The 15,071-nt window shown below is 45.7% G+C and overlaps 2 protein-coding genes across 2 annotated transcripts; one reads left to right on the top strand and one right to left on the bottom strand.

Moving 5' to 3' along the window:
* Window positions 1–8,445: 8,445 nt before the first annotated feature.
* On the bottom strand, window positions 8,446–11,285 carry LOC310887485 (claw keratin-like). The gene has a single exon (XM_083813472.1). It carries the CDS (start codon window positions 10,700–10,702, stop codon window positions 10,304–10,306), a length of 399 nt encoding a protein of 132 aa, XP_083669598.1. The 5' UTR covers window positions 10,703–11,285; the 3' UTR covers window positions 8,446–10,303.
* Window positions 11,286–11,419: 134 nt separating this feature from the next.
* On the top strand, window positions 11,420–14,869 carry LOC310887480 (uncharacterized protein). Its single transcript, XM_083813467.1, has one exon. It carries the CDS (start codon window positions 12,290–12,292, stop codon window positions 12,704–12,706), a length of 417 nt encoding a protein of 138 aa, XP_083669593.1. The 5' UTR covers window positions 11,420–12,289; the 3' UTR covers window positions 12,707–14,869.
* Window positions 14,870–15,071: the final 202 nt, after the last annotated feature.

Here is a 15,071-nt window from a genome sequence, read left to right as displayed (position 1 = left end):
TAGACATCCAGCTGTTGAGTAACACCCACACTTTAGAAGTGTGTGAGGATTTCAAGAAGCATTTTGCAGGTGAGATCATTATTTTACAGCTTTTCATTAAAACAAGCTTTTTTTTTTCCTTCCCCCCCCCCCCCCTCCATTTTAAACAAACCACCTCTCACATACCCTAAGGCTTTTTGAAGTGCATGGGACAAACGCCAAGAGAGTGGAATCCAGGCATCTCCCTCTCTCTCCCCTTTAGCAACCCAGTATGCATTATACTCAGTTTACATTGGGCATGAATACAAAATATTCATGTATTTTGAATATCTGCACTCTGCAATAGTCCAGCCCCATGAACATATCTCACGTAGTGGTTTATGTAATCAACTAGTCAGGCACTAGTAGCTACTTCTCACCTGCAAAGTCACCTCGTTGTCTGCTACCACCACACGTCCTACGTATTTAGCTGTGAAGCCTGTCCTAGCATTGGTGATGGAGGATCCTGGATCCTTCAGACCAAAGCCCAAAACAAGGGGAGGGTGTATATGTTCCTTGTTATTACTTCCCCAAGGATCTGTGCAAGGCTTGTGTTGGTCACAGACCTGTAAGTGACTTGGCATATAGGTGTAATTTTGCTGCTGATGCAGTCAGCTGCTACGTGGTCCCAACCCTCAAACAACAGCCATCCTATAAAGGAGGGCAGGTGTGCGCAGCACTGATGTCAGCACTGGGAAGCTCCATGGAACTATGCACTGCAGGAAGGGGAAGGACTGCTGGGGTCCAGGTTGTGTACTAGAAGCTGGCTTCTATTGCTGCACACTGTTTCTGTACAACCTGTGCTTTGATTTAATCAGATTTTTACTCCCAACTGCCCCCTGCAGTTTGGGAGGTGCTTCTCTAAGGGTCGCAGAGACAAAATCATTCACGGGGAAATCTCCAAAAGTCCCTCAGGGAAAGAGTTTCAAAATAATTCCCAAGTGCTTTGTATTGATTTACATAGACAAAGTGCCTATTATAAAGTTAATATCACTTAACTTTGATGCCCTGGAATCAGATCTTTACTAAGAAGTAGCTATTTATCTGGATCAAATGCATTCAATAATAAACCTTGAGTGTGCAAAAGGACTGTTCATCATTTCAAACTTTCCCATGAGGTAGGCTATGTTCCTGATTCTCCCTAACATTCTCTTCTACCCCTCTTCCATTTCAGAGATCTTCTATGTGCATGCAGGACTGGAATAATCTACTCATACTATTTGTATTCTTTTCTTTATTCCCTAAATTGCTACTTCTACAGTCCTTATCCCTAATTTCTGGTCTGCCCTCTAAAGGAACTGTTCAGTAATAACACCTATCTATAGCTGTTTTAGAAGAAACAAGTTCAAAATTCTCATCTCAAACTCATTTTTACTTTTTCTGCACCAACCACAGGAACAAAACAAATTGAACCCTACCTTATCAGGCTCTGCACACAAATATCAAGTAAAAAAGAGCACTTTAAATTATGCGTACAAACTTCATTCGTGACATTTTACTGACACAGTAATCTTCACTTCCAGCCCCTGAGCTCTGAGTACTTTTACTGCCACTAAGGGCCAGACCCCCAGGCTGCGATGTGGGACACTGGCAGCAGAGGTCTGTGTGCCTGACAGCATTCCTCACCCTGTAACCATCCCAACTCTGAGGTCTGCCAGGGAGGACATGGGATGACTCGCAATGAATTAAGCTGCTACACCCACAGATTGCTAAAAATACTTTCTTCGTTCTCCTGTATAATTTGTTTACATTCCTGTGGTTTGATCCTGATTAAATAACTTCAGGTTTCCATGCCATAAATTGCCCTTAAATTTTGAGGTGAATATGTGGGATCTCCCTGAGGGGAAACCCACTTGTTAAATATATCCTGCGGAATGCTGAGAGCAAATACTTTCAAAGAATTTTGTGAAGGCTCTACAATATCTTCTATATGCACCACACTGCATTATTAGAAATAATCAGTGTTTCAGTAAGCTCTACTACCACAAGATTGACACCCCCCCCTTTCTTTTTATATGCCAAAACCCATTCTGTATGTTTTCTATTCATCTTTCATTGAGAAATAACTGCTTTAAAGCAAAGTTTCAGATCTGTACAATGAATTTTAGATAACAGCATTCAGAATAGCAGAGGGATGTTAGAGTTTGATAGAGCCAAATTGCACCAGACAAGGATCTAATTATTGGTTAATCTAAGATTTTTCTTAGGTCTCTGATCCAAACTCTCGTTCCTTCACAGGGATTTTTTTCCTCCTATCTGAACCTCTCTCATTGTTTACACCTATTGCTCCTCATATTCCTGCAATGTGTCTCCATAAAGGGCCTGGCTCCATTTTCTCTATAACTTGTGCTCACCTAGAATGACAGTTCAGCTTTTTACTTTTGTGCATCTGCTCAACTATAGTGACAAATATAGAGCAACAGTAGCTCCTTCTAAACCTTTTGACAGATCAGTCTGATAATCCCAGATATGATCCCATTCAGGGACTGTCCCTTACATTGCTATTTCATAGTCAACACCAGGCAGGCTTCAGCTTGATTGTGACATTTCAGGTAGTGAAACTTGGATGTACACCATTACAATTTAATCTGGTCTGCTCTTTAATTCTAGGAAACCAAACAGCATCTTCAGCATCCCTATTTATAGTCATGTTGAAGACAACAAGTCACTTAAGAATAGGGCTGTGCCCCTTACCTGTGGCAGAAGGAAAGCAGCTTGCTGCTTATCTGTTAGGTACCATCTGTGCTGCTGCCTGACACCGTGCAATGAGGGGCTGGGGGCCAGTGCTTGGGAAGCAGGTGAGAAAGGTAAAGAAAACTCAAAACAAAGGGAAACTGAGGCAGGTTATGTAATGTCACACAGGGCAACTAGAGGGAGCTGTGGAGGCTAAAGAAACCAGGGTTAACTCGGTGTCTTCTAAACCTGTCTGCAGGGTTCACGTTTCTATCCAAATGTAAAAAAAAAAATAAAAAAATATGCATTAGCAGGAAAAAATAAATAAAATCCGCGGTAGGATCAGAGACAACACACAACCTACATAAACTCCAAACACATTTTACATCATTTAAATGATTTCTTTTGGTTTCCTGTTCCTAATAAACTAGCACTTAGACTTTCTTGTATTACAATACATTTCAATACTGCTCTGGTCAGCACATAGTGAAGGAGGTGTCTCATCTGTACTGCTCCCTCCGCTCCCTTCTGTGTTCCTTGAACACCTACTTCCTCTGAGTTTCTCTCGCAGACTTTAATTTGTTGACAGTTCTATGTTGTTTTTCAATGCTCAAAACCTAGGTTAATCCCACATAGCAGGGAACAAAAAGTAGAAGTCTTTGCTTCTTGTACCCTGTTTCCTGGGCTGTTAAAACCAAGTAATGAGTTGGTGAAGACACGGAACATCCAGGGAGCACTGGACCTCACATCACTGGTCCTGACAAGCCTGGAAAGCAGAGAGCCAGCCAGCAACCACATGTCACAAGGCCATTACACAAGAAAAATTTCCCCTTTTTAGTTCGCTAATGCTATCAAAAGACCTTCAGAAAGTGCCTGTTCTGTTGAACTGACAAACATGCCTGGAGAAAACTATCCCTAACCCTGCCTGATACACAGCCTGGTGGACTTTTCCAGTAGCTGTGCAGCTTTATTCAATTGTTCTCCTTCTGCCATACATTGGGATTTATGAGGTGTTTCTGGAAACACCCTATGTAGTTAAACACCATGCGAATGCTGAGGACTGCAAATGTTTCACAATCATTTATGAATATGTGGCTTATGCAAATAGGTCTGTAAAGATAATAGCCATAGGTGACGCCTAGTGTTGGGCAATAGTATCACCTTAAAGGAGAGATATCAAGGTCATTTCTGGCACTGTCCTAATTAAACTCTGATGCCCTGCCTCAAATTTTGAATTACTCAACTTTCACTTGTAGTTTGTATAAAACCAGAAAGCCAGAGATTCGGCTAGTGTAAGAAATATTGGATCTATACATTAATACATAATTGATTAACCTTTGTTAATGATCTGGACTTATATTTCAGTTCTTACTTGCCTAATGGGCAGAATTTTTGCTGATATAATGTGTTTACAGATGATGTAAGCATGTAGAGCTTCTTTGAAGTCCCCAGAATGAATGTTGCAGATCTACATCATCAGAGCATCCATCCACAAGCATTTTCCTTTGGTTATTTCTTCATTAGCAAGTGCCCCTGACTCAGCTTTACAAACAAGACTTGTGTGCTCTGAAGTTGAACAGAACAGGTTTGGCCACATAGATCATATCTTAGCTAGGAAAGAGCTATTATTAATGTTGTCCCTACCTTACACAAGGATATAATTTTCTAAAATGATTTTAAAATTAATAGATGCTCACAATATTAACATTGTATATTGTGGTGTATGCAGTCTTCTTTACTCTTTACCTTTTGCTGCCTTTCTTAGTCACTCCAGAGTACAATATGAAAACCAGAAGGGAAAAAAAATAAAATAAAAAAAATCTGTAGAGTATTGCTAAATTATGAGGGAATTCTGAAGAGTTCATTTTCCTGTGGGGCAAAGGGACTACATCTTAATATGACAGCCAGAATTCAGTTCCTACTTATTTCCTGTACTCATGGGTATCTCCCAAATGCTGTGGAGATGAAGCAAAAATCCAGTATGCTTAGCTAGAATACTTTTATTGGGATGAATTTCACTCTTGTTATATGTGCTTTAAAAGCCATGCTTTGAAATAGCAATTCCAGGGGGGGCGGGGGGCAACAGTCTTCTAGCTACAAGTTATGCATAACTTAGAACCAGGAGACCTTTATAACTTCGGAGAGAAAAAAAAAAAAAAAAACACCAACACTATTTGCAGTTGAATTGTGAGTTCCTTTGATGCATACTCCATATCAACACCACCTCGCAAGAACCAAACCATGAAAACCTGAGGCCACCTCTGCTGTGGCCTATGTCCATAACTCAAAGACTGCCCCAGCAACCCCAATACCTGAACTCTGCCCTCATGTGCACAGAGGAGCAGTGCACGAGGGGAGGCTCCTGAACATATGGAGGCTCCCTCTGGTGGAGGCAGCCTCCGGGGGGGACCTCAGTGACAGGCATGGGTTGGACAACCATTTTCTAAGAAATCGGTCCACTGCACTCTCTCTTCCCTTTGGAGGAAAGCTTCGTGCATAAAGACACCAACCGCATTAAATAAGAATAATTTATGTCATAAACACCATGACAGTGGGTTTAATTCTTTTTAATGAAGACACCCTAAACATCCCCCAGGCTGTAGAGCTTATCAGGAATATTCTGGAGACATGGAGAAACAAGATTTCAAAGTACTTCACAAACATGTTAGTATGCCAAACTTGGAAGTTATTTTATGTTAATAGTAATAATATCCTAGTGGATTTAGAGTGCTCTGACCTCATACAGAATGAAAAGTGTAAAACATTCATTTAATCAACTCCTCATTTTAGACTTCATAATTGGAGATGACTTCATTTTTATTTAATAGATAGTTTTGTGATAGTTCTGCTCTTTAAAGTTTTTGCACCAGATAATTCCTCTGGCTTGGGTAAGAACACATCCATCAGCTTCACTAACATTATATCAGATGAAGAAGAAGCCCTGTGCTTCTAGAGATTTATCTAGGCACGGAGAAGGTTAGATGTTACCTGTATTTCCAATATGGAAAATAAATCCTGCATGTGTTGACACAATTTGTCACTGACGTTTCTAAAACTCCCTATGCAATCATGTTTTTAGCAAAGATAAGTCACTAGAAGCCTATTCATTCATGTATTTTTAATTCCTAATGAAATCAGTAGAGTAAAACAAGGAAATTTCAAGATGAAAGGAACTTGCAGCCTACAGTCTGCATTTTGAATTATTACCTAACTTAGCTTTAGATAATCGTAAACAGTGAGCAAAACAATTACAGCAAGTACAGGAGTAATACATGCAACAAAGTTTGCTTCATAAGTAATTAAGGCCCTTTACACAAAGGGCGTCTCAGATCCTCCAGGCAGTCTGAGAAAGGATATAAATACACTTTCCGTGCAAGGTTCTTCTCACTACTTCTCTTGACTTGTTCTCTGCGGTACACTGAGTAAGTCTGATTTGACAACTATAAAAATCTTGAGCTTAATGTTATTTTAGTGTAAGTTTTGTTAAAATTGGGACTAAATCCTCTATCAGAGACATTAGTAAGCATCTTTCTACAGATTTTTTTTATCTGCTGGATAAAAGCTGTAAAATAAAAGCAAGAGTTTTTCAAGACTCCTTTGGGCTACTAATTTTATGGGAGAATTGGGAAATTTTACTCTCCATTTAGTAAATTTCTCAGAAAAACATTAAGAATAGATTTTAGCTCTGTTTTTACATATATGCCATGCATAGGAAATTTGTCAGTTGTTAAGTGGGGGAATTTCCTAGACAACTGTTGAAGTAAAAGCTCATTGTTTGAAGGTAGTTTGGTGTAACTACAGAGATGCAGCATTGCTTTTATTCTTAATCTGTCCATCCTTAGCTAACTTAGTTGGAGTCCCAACAAATTACATCTGGTGATGGTTCGATACTACTACTTAATGTAACTGTGGAAAATAAGCTTTCATTTCTAACTAATAAAATGTGACTTTGCTAGCATTTTAATGTGTTCTTACAGAGATGGAGGTAAGCATTTTTTCAGGTCAAAGCTAAATTCTAACCTAAGGGTATTTGGGGAAAAATAGCAAACATGCTTCCCCCCTCCCTGAAGAATGATGCATTTGAGAACACTTTTGCTTTCCTCGGAATACAGCTGAGACAAGTAAATAGATGGGAGCTCATTGCCCTGCCTATTCCCTGTGCTAGCACCTGGTACAAGGTAGCACTGAGCTCCTGAAGTCAGGGAAAGTAGCTTTTAAGATACTTTTATGCTTTGTGGTTTAATCGTTTATTTATTATAAAGTGTTTTTGGCTACATATTTTAGGATCCTGTATATCACTTCTCCATACATAAGACTTACTGATTTTATAGATTAGCTCCAAATTATCCTCCCTCTGCCTTTAGAAGCATTCTGCATTTACTTACTCTGAGGAGTGCTTTAAAGCTGCCATATCCCCTAGTCTTCATTTTCAAATGTTTAAGGACAGTAATTTAATACACTGCAGCACACAGGGCTTAACCAAGAATAAAATAATACTTTTTCCTTATTCATCACCATAACATATCTTTGATTTACAAGTTTAAAAATTAGTGTGATGTTATACCACGGAGAACTAGCTTGTATGTAGAGATTTAATGTGAAGAAAGAAATAACCATTATTAAATCTGTCTGTACCAAAGCTAGAGCTGCAAGTTTTGCATTTGGGTTGGCAAAACCACTCATCCACAATTTAAATATTTTAAGTGTGGTGTTTTACTTATTAAAACGGTATTTTTAATCCCCCTTTTATTCGTAGCTTTTATTTTTTCTGTGCTTTAATGGAACAATGCTCGGTAATAACAGAAATTTGCATGGAAAATAGAAGACGTTAAGCAGGCTGCTAAACAGATCACTCGATACTCAAATCTATTGAAAACCTGGCTCTTTCCGCCCCTTGCACCCCCCTCTGTAAAACACAGAATGTAGGCACTGCCCTGAGAGGCTGCCCGTGGGAGGAGGAGGGAGGGTGCTGGAACAAGACCCGACATGTCTCCAGGAAATGCTGCAAGAGACAGGGAGCTTTTAGAGCACATGTGAGTTTTGGAGGTGGCACACAGGGAAAGGGGCAGATTTTTGCTCCTGGAGGATGAGGAGGGAGCATGATTAAAACAGCAAATTAGAAAAGATAAATAGATGCAGGCTAAGTAAAATGTTGTTGAGCCGGGGAGAGGAGCTATGCTGTTTTCTTTATCCAAATTATCTCTCTCAAGATGTCTTAGAGTCAAGCACAGAAGTATCAGCAGCCAAGCACACAGGGTGTGTTTGGGTTTTTTTTCCCCTCTTTTCCCTCCTCTTAACTTCACAATGAAATTGCAGGACCCCCCTCCGCAGCCAGGCGATGGCTTCCGAGCAGCTGGCGTGCAGCAACCCCTGCGAGGCGAAGTGCCCCCAGCCCCTGGCTGCCAGCAGCAACGAGCCCTGCGTGGTGGCCTGCGGCGACTCCAGGGTGATCATCTACCCACCACCCGTCGTCGTCACCTTCCCAGGGCCCATCCTCACCACCTATCCCCAGCAAACGGTGGTGGGAGCCTCGGAGCCCTCCGAGGTGGCCCTAGCAGAGCCCCCCGCTGCAGCCCCCCTGCCAGCAGAGGCCCAGGGGAGGCTGGAGGCTGCAGTGGAGAAACTTACCCCGCAGGTCATCACCCGCCCAGAGCCTCGGTGTGCTCCCAAATACTCCTACACATATTCTTCCCAATGGACACATCCGTGCAACTCGTACCGTTCTGGGAAACGGTGGACATACTGAGCTGAGATGCAGAGTGGCTTTGGGTAGCTCAAGCCCCTGGCGATGCAGGAGGGCTGAGCAGCCAGGCAGGAGCTCAGCACTGGGCATCGCCTGGCTCCAGCTGGAGAAGGAGAGCTGCGAACGCTCAGCACCTGTGAGAGGCAGCTCATGTGTGCAGTTTCTCCTTTTGCCTTTAGCTTAGGTTTGTTGGCTTCTGGCTTTCTGGTTTAGTCATCTGCTTATGTTGTGCTTTGTTTTACTTCGGTTACATTATTGACACTGAGTTTAGAGAGGTGACTTAGGATGCTAGAAATTGCACACAGCAACTGCACCGAGGGAGAAAAAAAAAAAACACATTTTTTTATAGGTTGCATCACTTTGGTCCTGGTGATAAACCAGACCCCAGTGAACCCACAGAAAGATAATCTTTATATTATGTACAATTTTGTTCCAGAATTGTAGAAAAGCTGTCTCCTTCCAAATAAATTTTCTATACCAAACTATGACTTTTGGTTTTCATTACAACATAATTGTTGCCTTTTTCTTTCACTTCTCAATTGAATTTATAGTATATTTATTCACTGTCATAGGTATTTCATGTTTCCTCTTTGTGCACAAATATCACAAAATCACACACACACTTTTCTACACGATCTCATTAGATATGAGCTTAATATTTGACAGCCCCCAGGACCAACCTGAGTCCCTGGCAGTTGCCACTTCTCAGGTAATGATCTGTGCCAAATTTCCCATGTCCATCTCAGGAGCAACTTTCCAACACTTGGCCTCAAGCAAGGCATGCCTCACTGGGTGCAGCCCTCTGGGTGGAGAAACCCAGGGCCCAGGCACAGCCCTCCAACTCACAGCATGGAGCTTCCCTGAGGCCATAAGACTGAAAGGAAGTTCCAGAGATGCCTGCAGAGGAAGGCAAAGGCAGTAGACATGCTGCGGGGTGAAAACTTGGTGCATCACAACTGATGGGTGGCAACAAGGAGCAGAAGTTTCCAATGAGCTGAAAAAACATTGCTTTGGGTCCCAATGAAAATTTTCTTTCATCTTTCCATCCAGAGGGAAGGAAAAGTATATCAATTTCCTCTATATTAAATTGCTTTTAATGTGAAAATATGCATAATTTTCCCACAGGATCAATGAGAAAGAAACACTTAACTAGTTTATTTTCCATTCCTCTATAAATCATGAAAAACATAAATCTGAATTTTACCTTTAAATATATTTGTAGTAGTGAAGCTAATCATTTGGTAGCAACTTTCCTACATTTCATTTCAAAATGTTTTCAAAGAGAAAAACAGTGCTTCCACAAAAATTTTACCAAACCCACTTGCCATCTGGTATTTCACATCACCACCAATCTATAAACATATCTCACATCAAAGTGAAGACAAAATTCAGACAAAAAGTTTTGTTGATGCAATACAGATTCTTTAATATGAATGGAAAATGCAGTAGAAAGTGAGAGAAGAAAAAAAAAAACCACAGAAACAATGAAATGAAATCACAAAAATACTAAAGCTGCAGCAAGTTCCAACACAGGACTTCACCTCAAAGATTCCCCCTTCTTAGCATCGTTCGGGATCCTCAGATCTGGGCAGAGAGGGGAGACACTCACCCAAGGATGAGCACTGTTTAGCTGTATTGCAGATAGAGGGGAGCTTCTGAAGGGATTGTTAATACCCTGAAGCCCCCAGATACATATCTGCAAGGTTATTCTGTGCAAAAAAGCAAGGAGCAGTAGATTAAAGTAGCTGCTTTGGCACAGCTGAAAGAGGGACTGAAAGATTTGTTCTGCATCTGGTTATAGAAATCAAGGGCAGCTGTTTGTAAAGGCTCAAGGCAGATGCAGCACTGCATTCCATGGGCCTTTGGAGTTTAGCAGGGCCCGCAGTTGCCACTGAGGTACCTGTGGCTTAGAGCCCAACCTCCATACCCGCAGCTCCCAAAGGCTCCATAGCCCCCATAGCCTCCAAGGCCTCCGTAGCCCAAAAGGCCGCCATAGCTCCCAAGGCCTCCATAGCCCCCAAAGCCACCACGGCCTCCAAAAGTGCCGCCAAAGCCCCCTGCCACACCCGGGACTCCTGCCGAGCCAACCACGGCATGCTGCGGGAAGGAGCTGAGGATGGGCCCGGGCAAGGTGAGCACGGTGGCCGGGGGCTGGATCACCACGGTGGAGTCAGGGCACTGCCGTACGCAGGGCTCGTTGAAGCTGTCAGCCAGTGGGGCCGGGGCAGCTACCCCGCAGACAGGGGCACACAGGCTGGAGCAGGACATCCTTCGATTTGCAGGCAAAACTGTGAGAGAAGGCAGAGCTGGGGTCAGAATATCACCACATTACAAATACCCTGTGGCTCTCCCATTCTTGGAGCTTGTGCCCCAGGAAATGCTCTGCACCAAGTAAATCAGTCAGAGCATAAGCAGAGTATTCACTTGGAAAGCTGGTGTAAACAACTTGATCTCCCTGACACGAAGGACAGGAAAAACCACATCATCCAAAGCACATGGAAAGAGACTGAGCACCCAAAGGACTCAATTCCGTTGGGAAGCTCAAAGCACCATGCCTAAAAGCTTCAATATCCATCTTTCCGTAGCTATGAAACACTACCATTAAAACCAAGCCTATACAACACTGCAAAAACACGTGCAGAACCCACACCAACAGATGAAATAATGAAACGACTGCTGAGGAATGGAAGAGGCACATAAGGCATGGACTTACCCGGGTGATGTGGTAAGAGACAAGTGGAGGAAGCAGGATAGAGGGCTGTGAACCCCTCAGCCCTTTTATACCTGGTCCACACAGCCTGCAGCATCGGGCAGGGGGCGGTGGTGGAAGCCCCAGACATTCATGCAATAAAGCTGACAACCTTCAGGAAACACGTAGAGATGCGGGGCAATTATATACCTCCCCATCGGGGACACTGAGGCTCAAACGTGTCCTGGGGAACAGGGAGGTGATGGGAGGAAAAGGCCACGACGCATAACTACATGAAAGGCCAGCCGCTCGTGAAGCTGACCTCATGGCACCAATAAACCCTGATTTCTTCCTAATCCCAAACTTTGTCTATGAGGAAGTGTCAGAGGTATTTAGCAGAAGAAGCACTTTGAAACCCTGTACACAGCCAGCATGCCTGTCATTACCTCCCTTTTACAGACTGGTAAACAGAGGTGGTGGAAGTTTGGGTAAAGCGATGAAACCATCCCAACCACTTGCCGCAGCTCCCAAACACTCACCATCACCCTGTACAGACAAGGGTTGCAAGGAACTCAGGTGGGAGTTTAGGAGCATCCCTAATCATTGCCCTTCTCCATGCTCTGTGAGAAAAGGGGTACTCCTTGCTCTCGAATTCACCTGAAGGCCAAACAAAGAGCTGTGGCTGTGTTGGCATTGTGGGTGAAGCCCAATCCGCCTGGGGGATTAGGAATTCATTGGGGTTTATTGGTGCCATGAGGTCAGCTTCAGCAGCTGCTGGCCTTTCATGTAGGTGAGTGTCATGGTTTGTTCCTCCCATCACCTCCCTGCTCCCCAGGGCACATTTCTGCCTCAGTGTCCCCAGTGGGGAGGGATATAATTGCCTCGCATCTCCACGTGTTTCATGAAGGTTGTCAGCTTTATTGCATGAATGTCTGGGGCTTCCACCTATGTTTGATGCCAGGGGCTGTCTGGGACAGGTATAAAAGGGCTGAGGGCTTTGCAGCCCTCTATCCTGCTTCCTCCACTTGTCTCTAAACAGATCACCTGGTAAGTCGTGCTCTTGGAGGCTTCTCGCGGCTCTCTCCCTGCCTCCATCAGTACAGCCTCTCCCCAGATCCTTGCCTAATTCTTCCTGCCCTTTGCAGTACTCCTTGCCTGCGTGGAAGATGTCTTGCTCCAGCCTGTGTGCCCCTGTGTGTGGGGTGGCTGCCCCGGCCCCAGTGGCTGACAGCGCCAACGAGCCCTGCGTGCGGCAGTGTCCCGACTCCACCGTGGTGATCCAGCCCCCGGCCACGGTGCTCACCTTGCCCGGGCCCATCCTCAGCTCCTTCCCGCAGCATGCTGTGGTGGGCTCGGCAGGAGTCCCGGGTGTGGCAGGGGGCTTCGGCGGCACTTTTGGAGGCCGTGGTGTCTTTGGAGGCTATGGAGGCCTTGGGGGTTATGGTGGCCTTTTGGGCTATGGAGGCCTTGGGGGCTATGGAGGCCTTGGGGGTTATGGGGGCTATGGAGCCTTTGGGAGCTGCGGATACGGAGGCTGGCGTCTGGGCCACAGGTACCTCAGTGGCAACTGCGGGCCCTGCTAAGCCCACCTCTGGCTCCAGCCCCTGGTAAAGGAATGCTCCGCAGCTGCCCTGGAACATCCCAACGTGACACCTTCAGGAAAAGCTCCCACTCATCTTCACTGGTTTCCAGAGCTTGGAGGCCTTATGCCTTCATGGGGCCCCTCTGCCCTTCTCCTCCCTGCTTGAGCTTCGCTTCAGGACTCAATACCCCATGATGATGCAGCCAAGCACCAGACGCCTCCTGTGGCATGGCTGTTACTCACTACTGCTCTGCCTTCTGCAAGGAGTCAGGGCCTGGCTTCCTGCCGTCTCCCTGATCCCCTACAATCCCCTACAGCAGCAATAAATACTCTGTTACAGCACATTCTTGACCACAGTTTTTCCTTGTTGCTTCCTCCTCTCCATCCTTGCTGTACGGATGCACCATCTTTCTGGGTCCATCCCTACTAGTTGCCACCCGGGGCATTCTCAGGGACCCTGCAGGCATTCCTTCACCTCCACGCCCTACCCCGGGCAACACAGCCATTGCAAGAGGGTTGCCACACCTTCCCCAAGGGCAAACGCGTGGTTGGAGCCACCTGAGAGGCCATGGGGCAGCCAAAAGAGGCTGAGGGCTCCCCACCAGCCTTTCCTCCAGACCCCCCAGTTTCCCTCCTCTTCCTCCCACATCTCCATGGAGCACTTGCAAGCTTTTCCCCACCACTGGGCCAGAAGTTCTTCCCTGTATACACAGCTTGCCTGCTTGTAGCTGGGGAACACAGCTCTGCCCGGGTAGGACAGCAGTGCTCCACACAGCCCCATACTGCAGACATGCTGCCAGGCCATGGCTGCCCTTCCTCACACACCAGCACACCAAGCGACCTGCACGGCCAGGCCCCCAGAACACCTGGCCACAACGGCTGTGAGGAGGCACGACTGCTGCCTCCCATCACTCTGCCCTCACCCAGCATGCAGGCGATGCCATGGGTGGCAGGACCCAGTGGTTGGCTGGGGGTCCTAGCACTGGAGCCTGGGGAGTGGTGTGGATGGGCAGAAATGGAAAAGAGGTCCTCAAGCACAAGAGGAGACACACAAACTTCTGCACAGGTGGTGGAGGAAAGCTGTGGCTGCTCGGACAGTTCACTGACGTTTTCCCCTTCCCCTGTCTTGACAATTACGGGTGATGCATGTTCTCCTGAGCCTCCAGCAGGGACCGATGTGCTGCCCCACTGCTCTTCTTGATTTCCCTGACAAGAATCGTCTCCAAGAAAGACCACTGTGCAGAGCCAGGATCACACGATCGGAAGACTTTAGGGGAAGGAAGGGACATGAGGAGGGTACGGACACCCACCTCCTACTCAAGGCCTTTGTGCCCCCTGGCTCTGGATGGCTGCAATGGGTACATGATGTGAGGGGAACCTTGGGCAGACTTGGCTGTGTCTCCTTCACCCCTTTCCCAGTGCCACCGGTTGCAGCTGGGCACATGAGCACAGTCAGCAGGTGGCAGGAGCCCTGACCATGCAGTGGCCATCTCTCTGTCTCCCCAGACCTCCACGGGTGACCATAGAAAAGGCAATATAAAGAGGTCAAACATGCTGTGGTGGCTGTGCAAGACGTCTGTTTCTCCGTCGTGTTCTCAAAGTAGGATTGGGTATGCATTGCCATTCTTCCCACTGAGAGAAGGGAGGAGGTTCAGGGGGCTGTCCTCTACAAGACCCACTGGGGACTCTGATCTTCAGTCATAATGCCATGCCCCAGTGGCCCAAAGAATCATAGAATCATAGAATATCACGATTTGGAAGGGACCAATAGGGATCATCAAGTCCAACTCCTGGCACCACAGAGGTCTTCCCAAAATTTTAGACCATGTGACTAAGTGCACAGTGCAATAGCTTATTAAATTCAGACAGGTTTGGTGCAGTGACTACTTCACTGGGGAGCCTGTTCCAGTGTGTGACCACCCACTGAAGAACATCTTCCTGATGTCCAGCCTAAACCTCCCCTGCCTCAGCTTAACACCCAGTAGCAAAGGTCCCAGTAGCAAAGCCAGGAGTGCAGCCAACAGCCCAACTGCCCTGGCTCTGCGTTTTGGGGGAAGTCTGGAAGAAGAAGGATGAAGAAATACCATGGGTCGAGAATGTGTTGCAACAGAACTTTTATTGTAAGTCCAGGGGAGCAGGAAATTGGCAGAAAGGGAGGCCCTGGACAGGAGCAGCCACAAACTCCTTGCAAAAGGCACAGAGGAGGTGACCAGCAATCACACCGCAGGAACAGAAGGAAGGCGCTAGGCTGCGTATTACGGGGCAGCAAGTCCTGAAGAGAATCTCAAGCGGGGCAGGTAAAAGTCAGAGTTGCACGCTGTGCAGGCATGAGGCCTCCAAGCTCTGGATCCCAGTGAAGACGAATT

The sequence above is a fragment of the Anser anser genome (assembly GCF_964211835.1).
Source record: "Anser anser genome assembly, chromosome: 28".
Taxonomy (NCBI): Eukaryota; Metazoa; Chordata; class Aves; order Anseriformes; family Anatidae; genus Anser; species Anser anser.
Note: the sequence above shows the minus strand (reverse complement) of the source record. Positions and strands in the feature narration are given on the sequence as shown.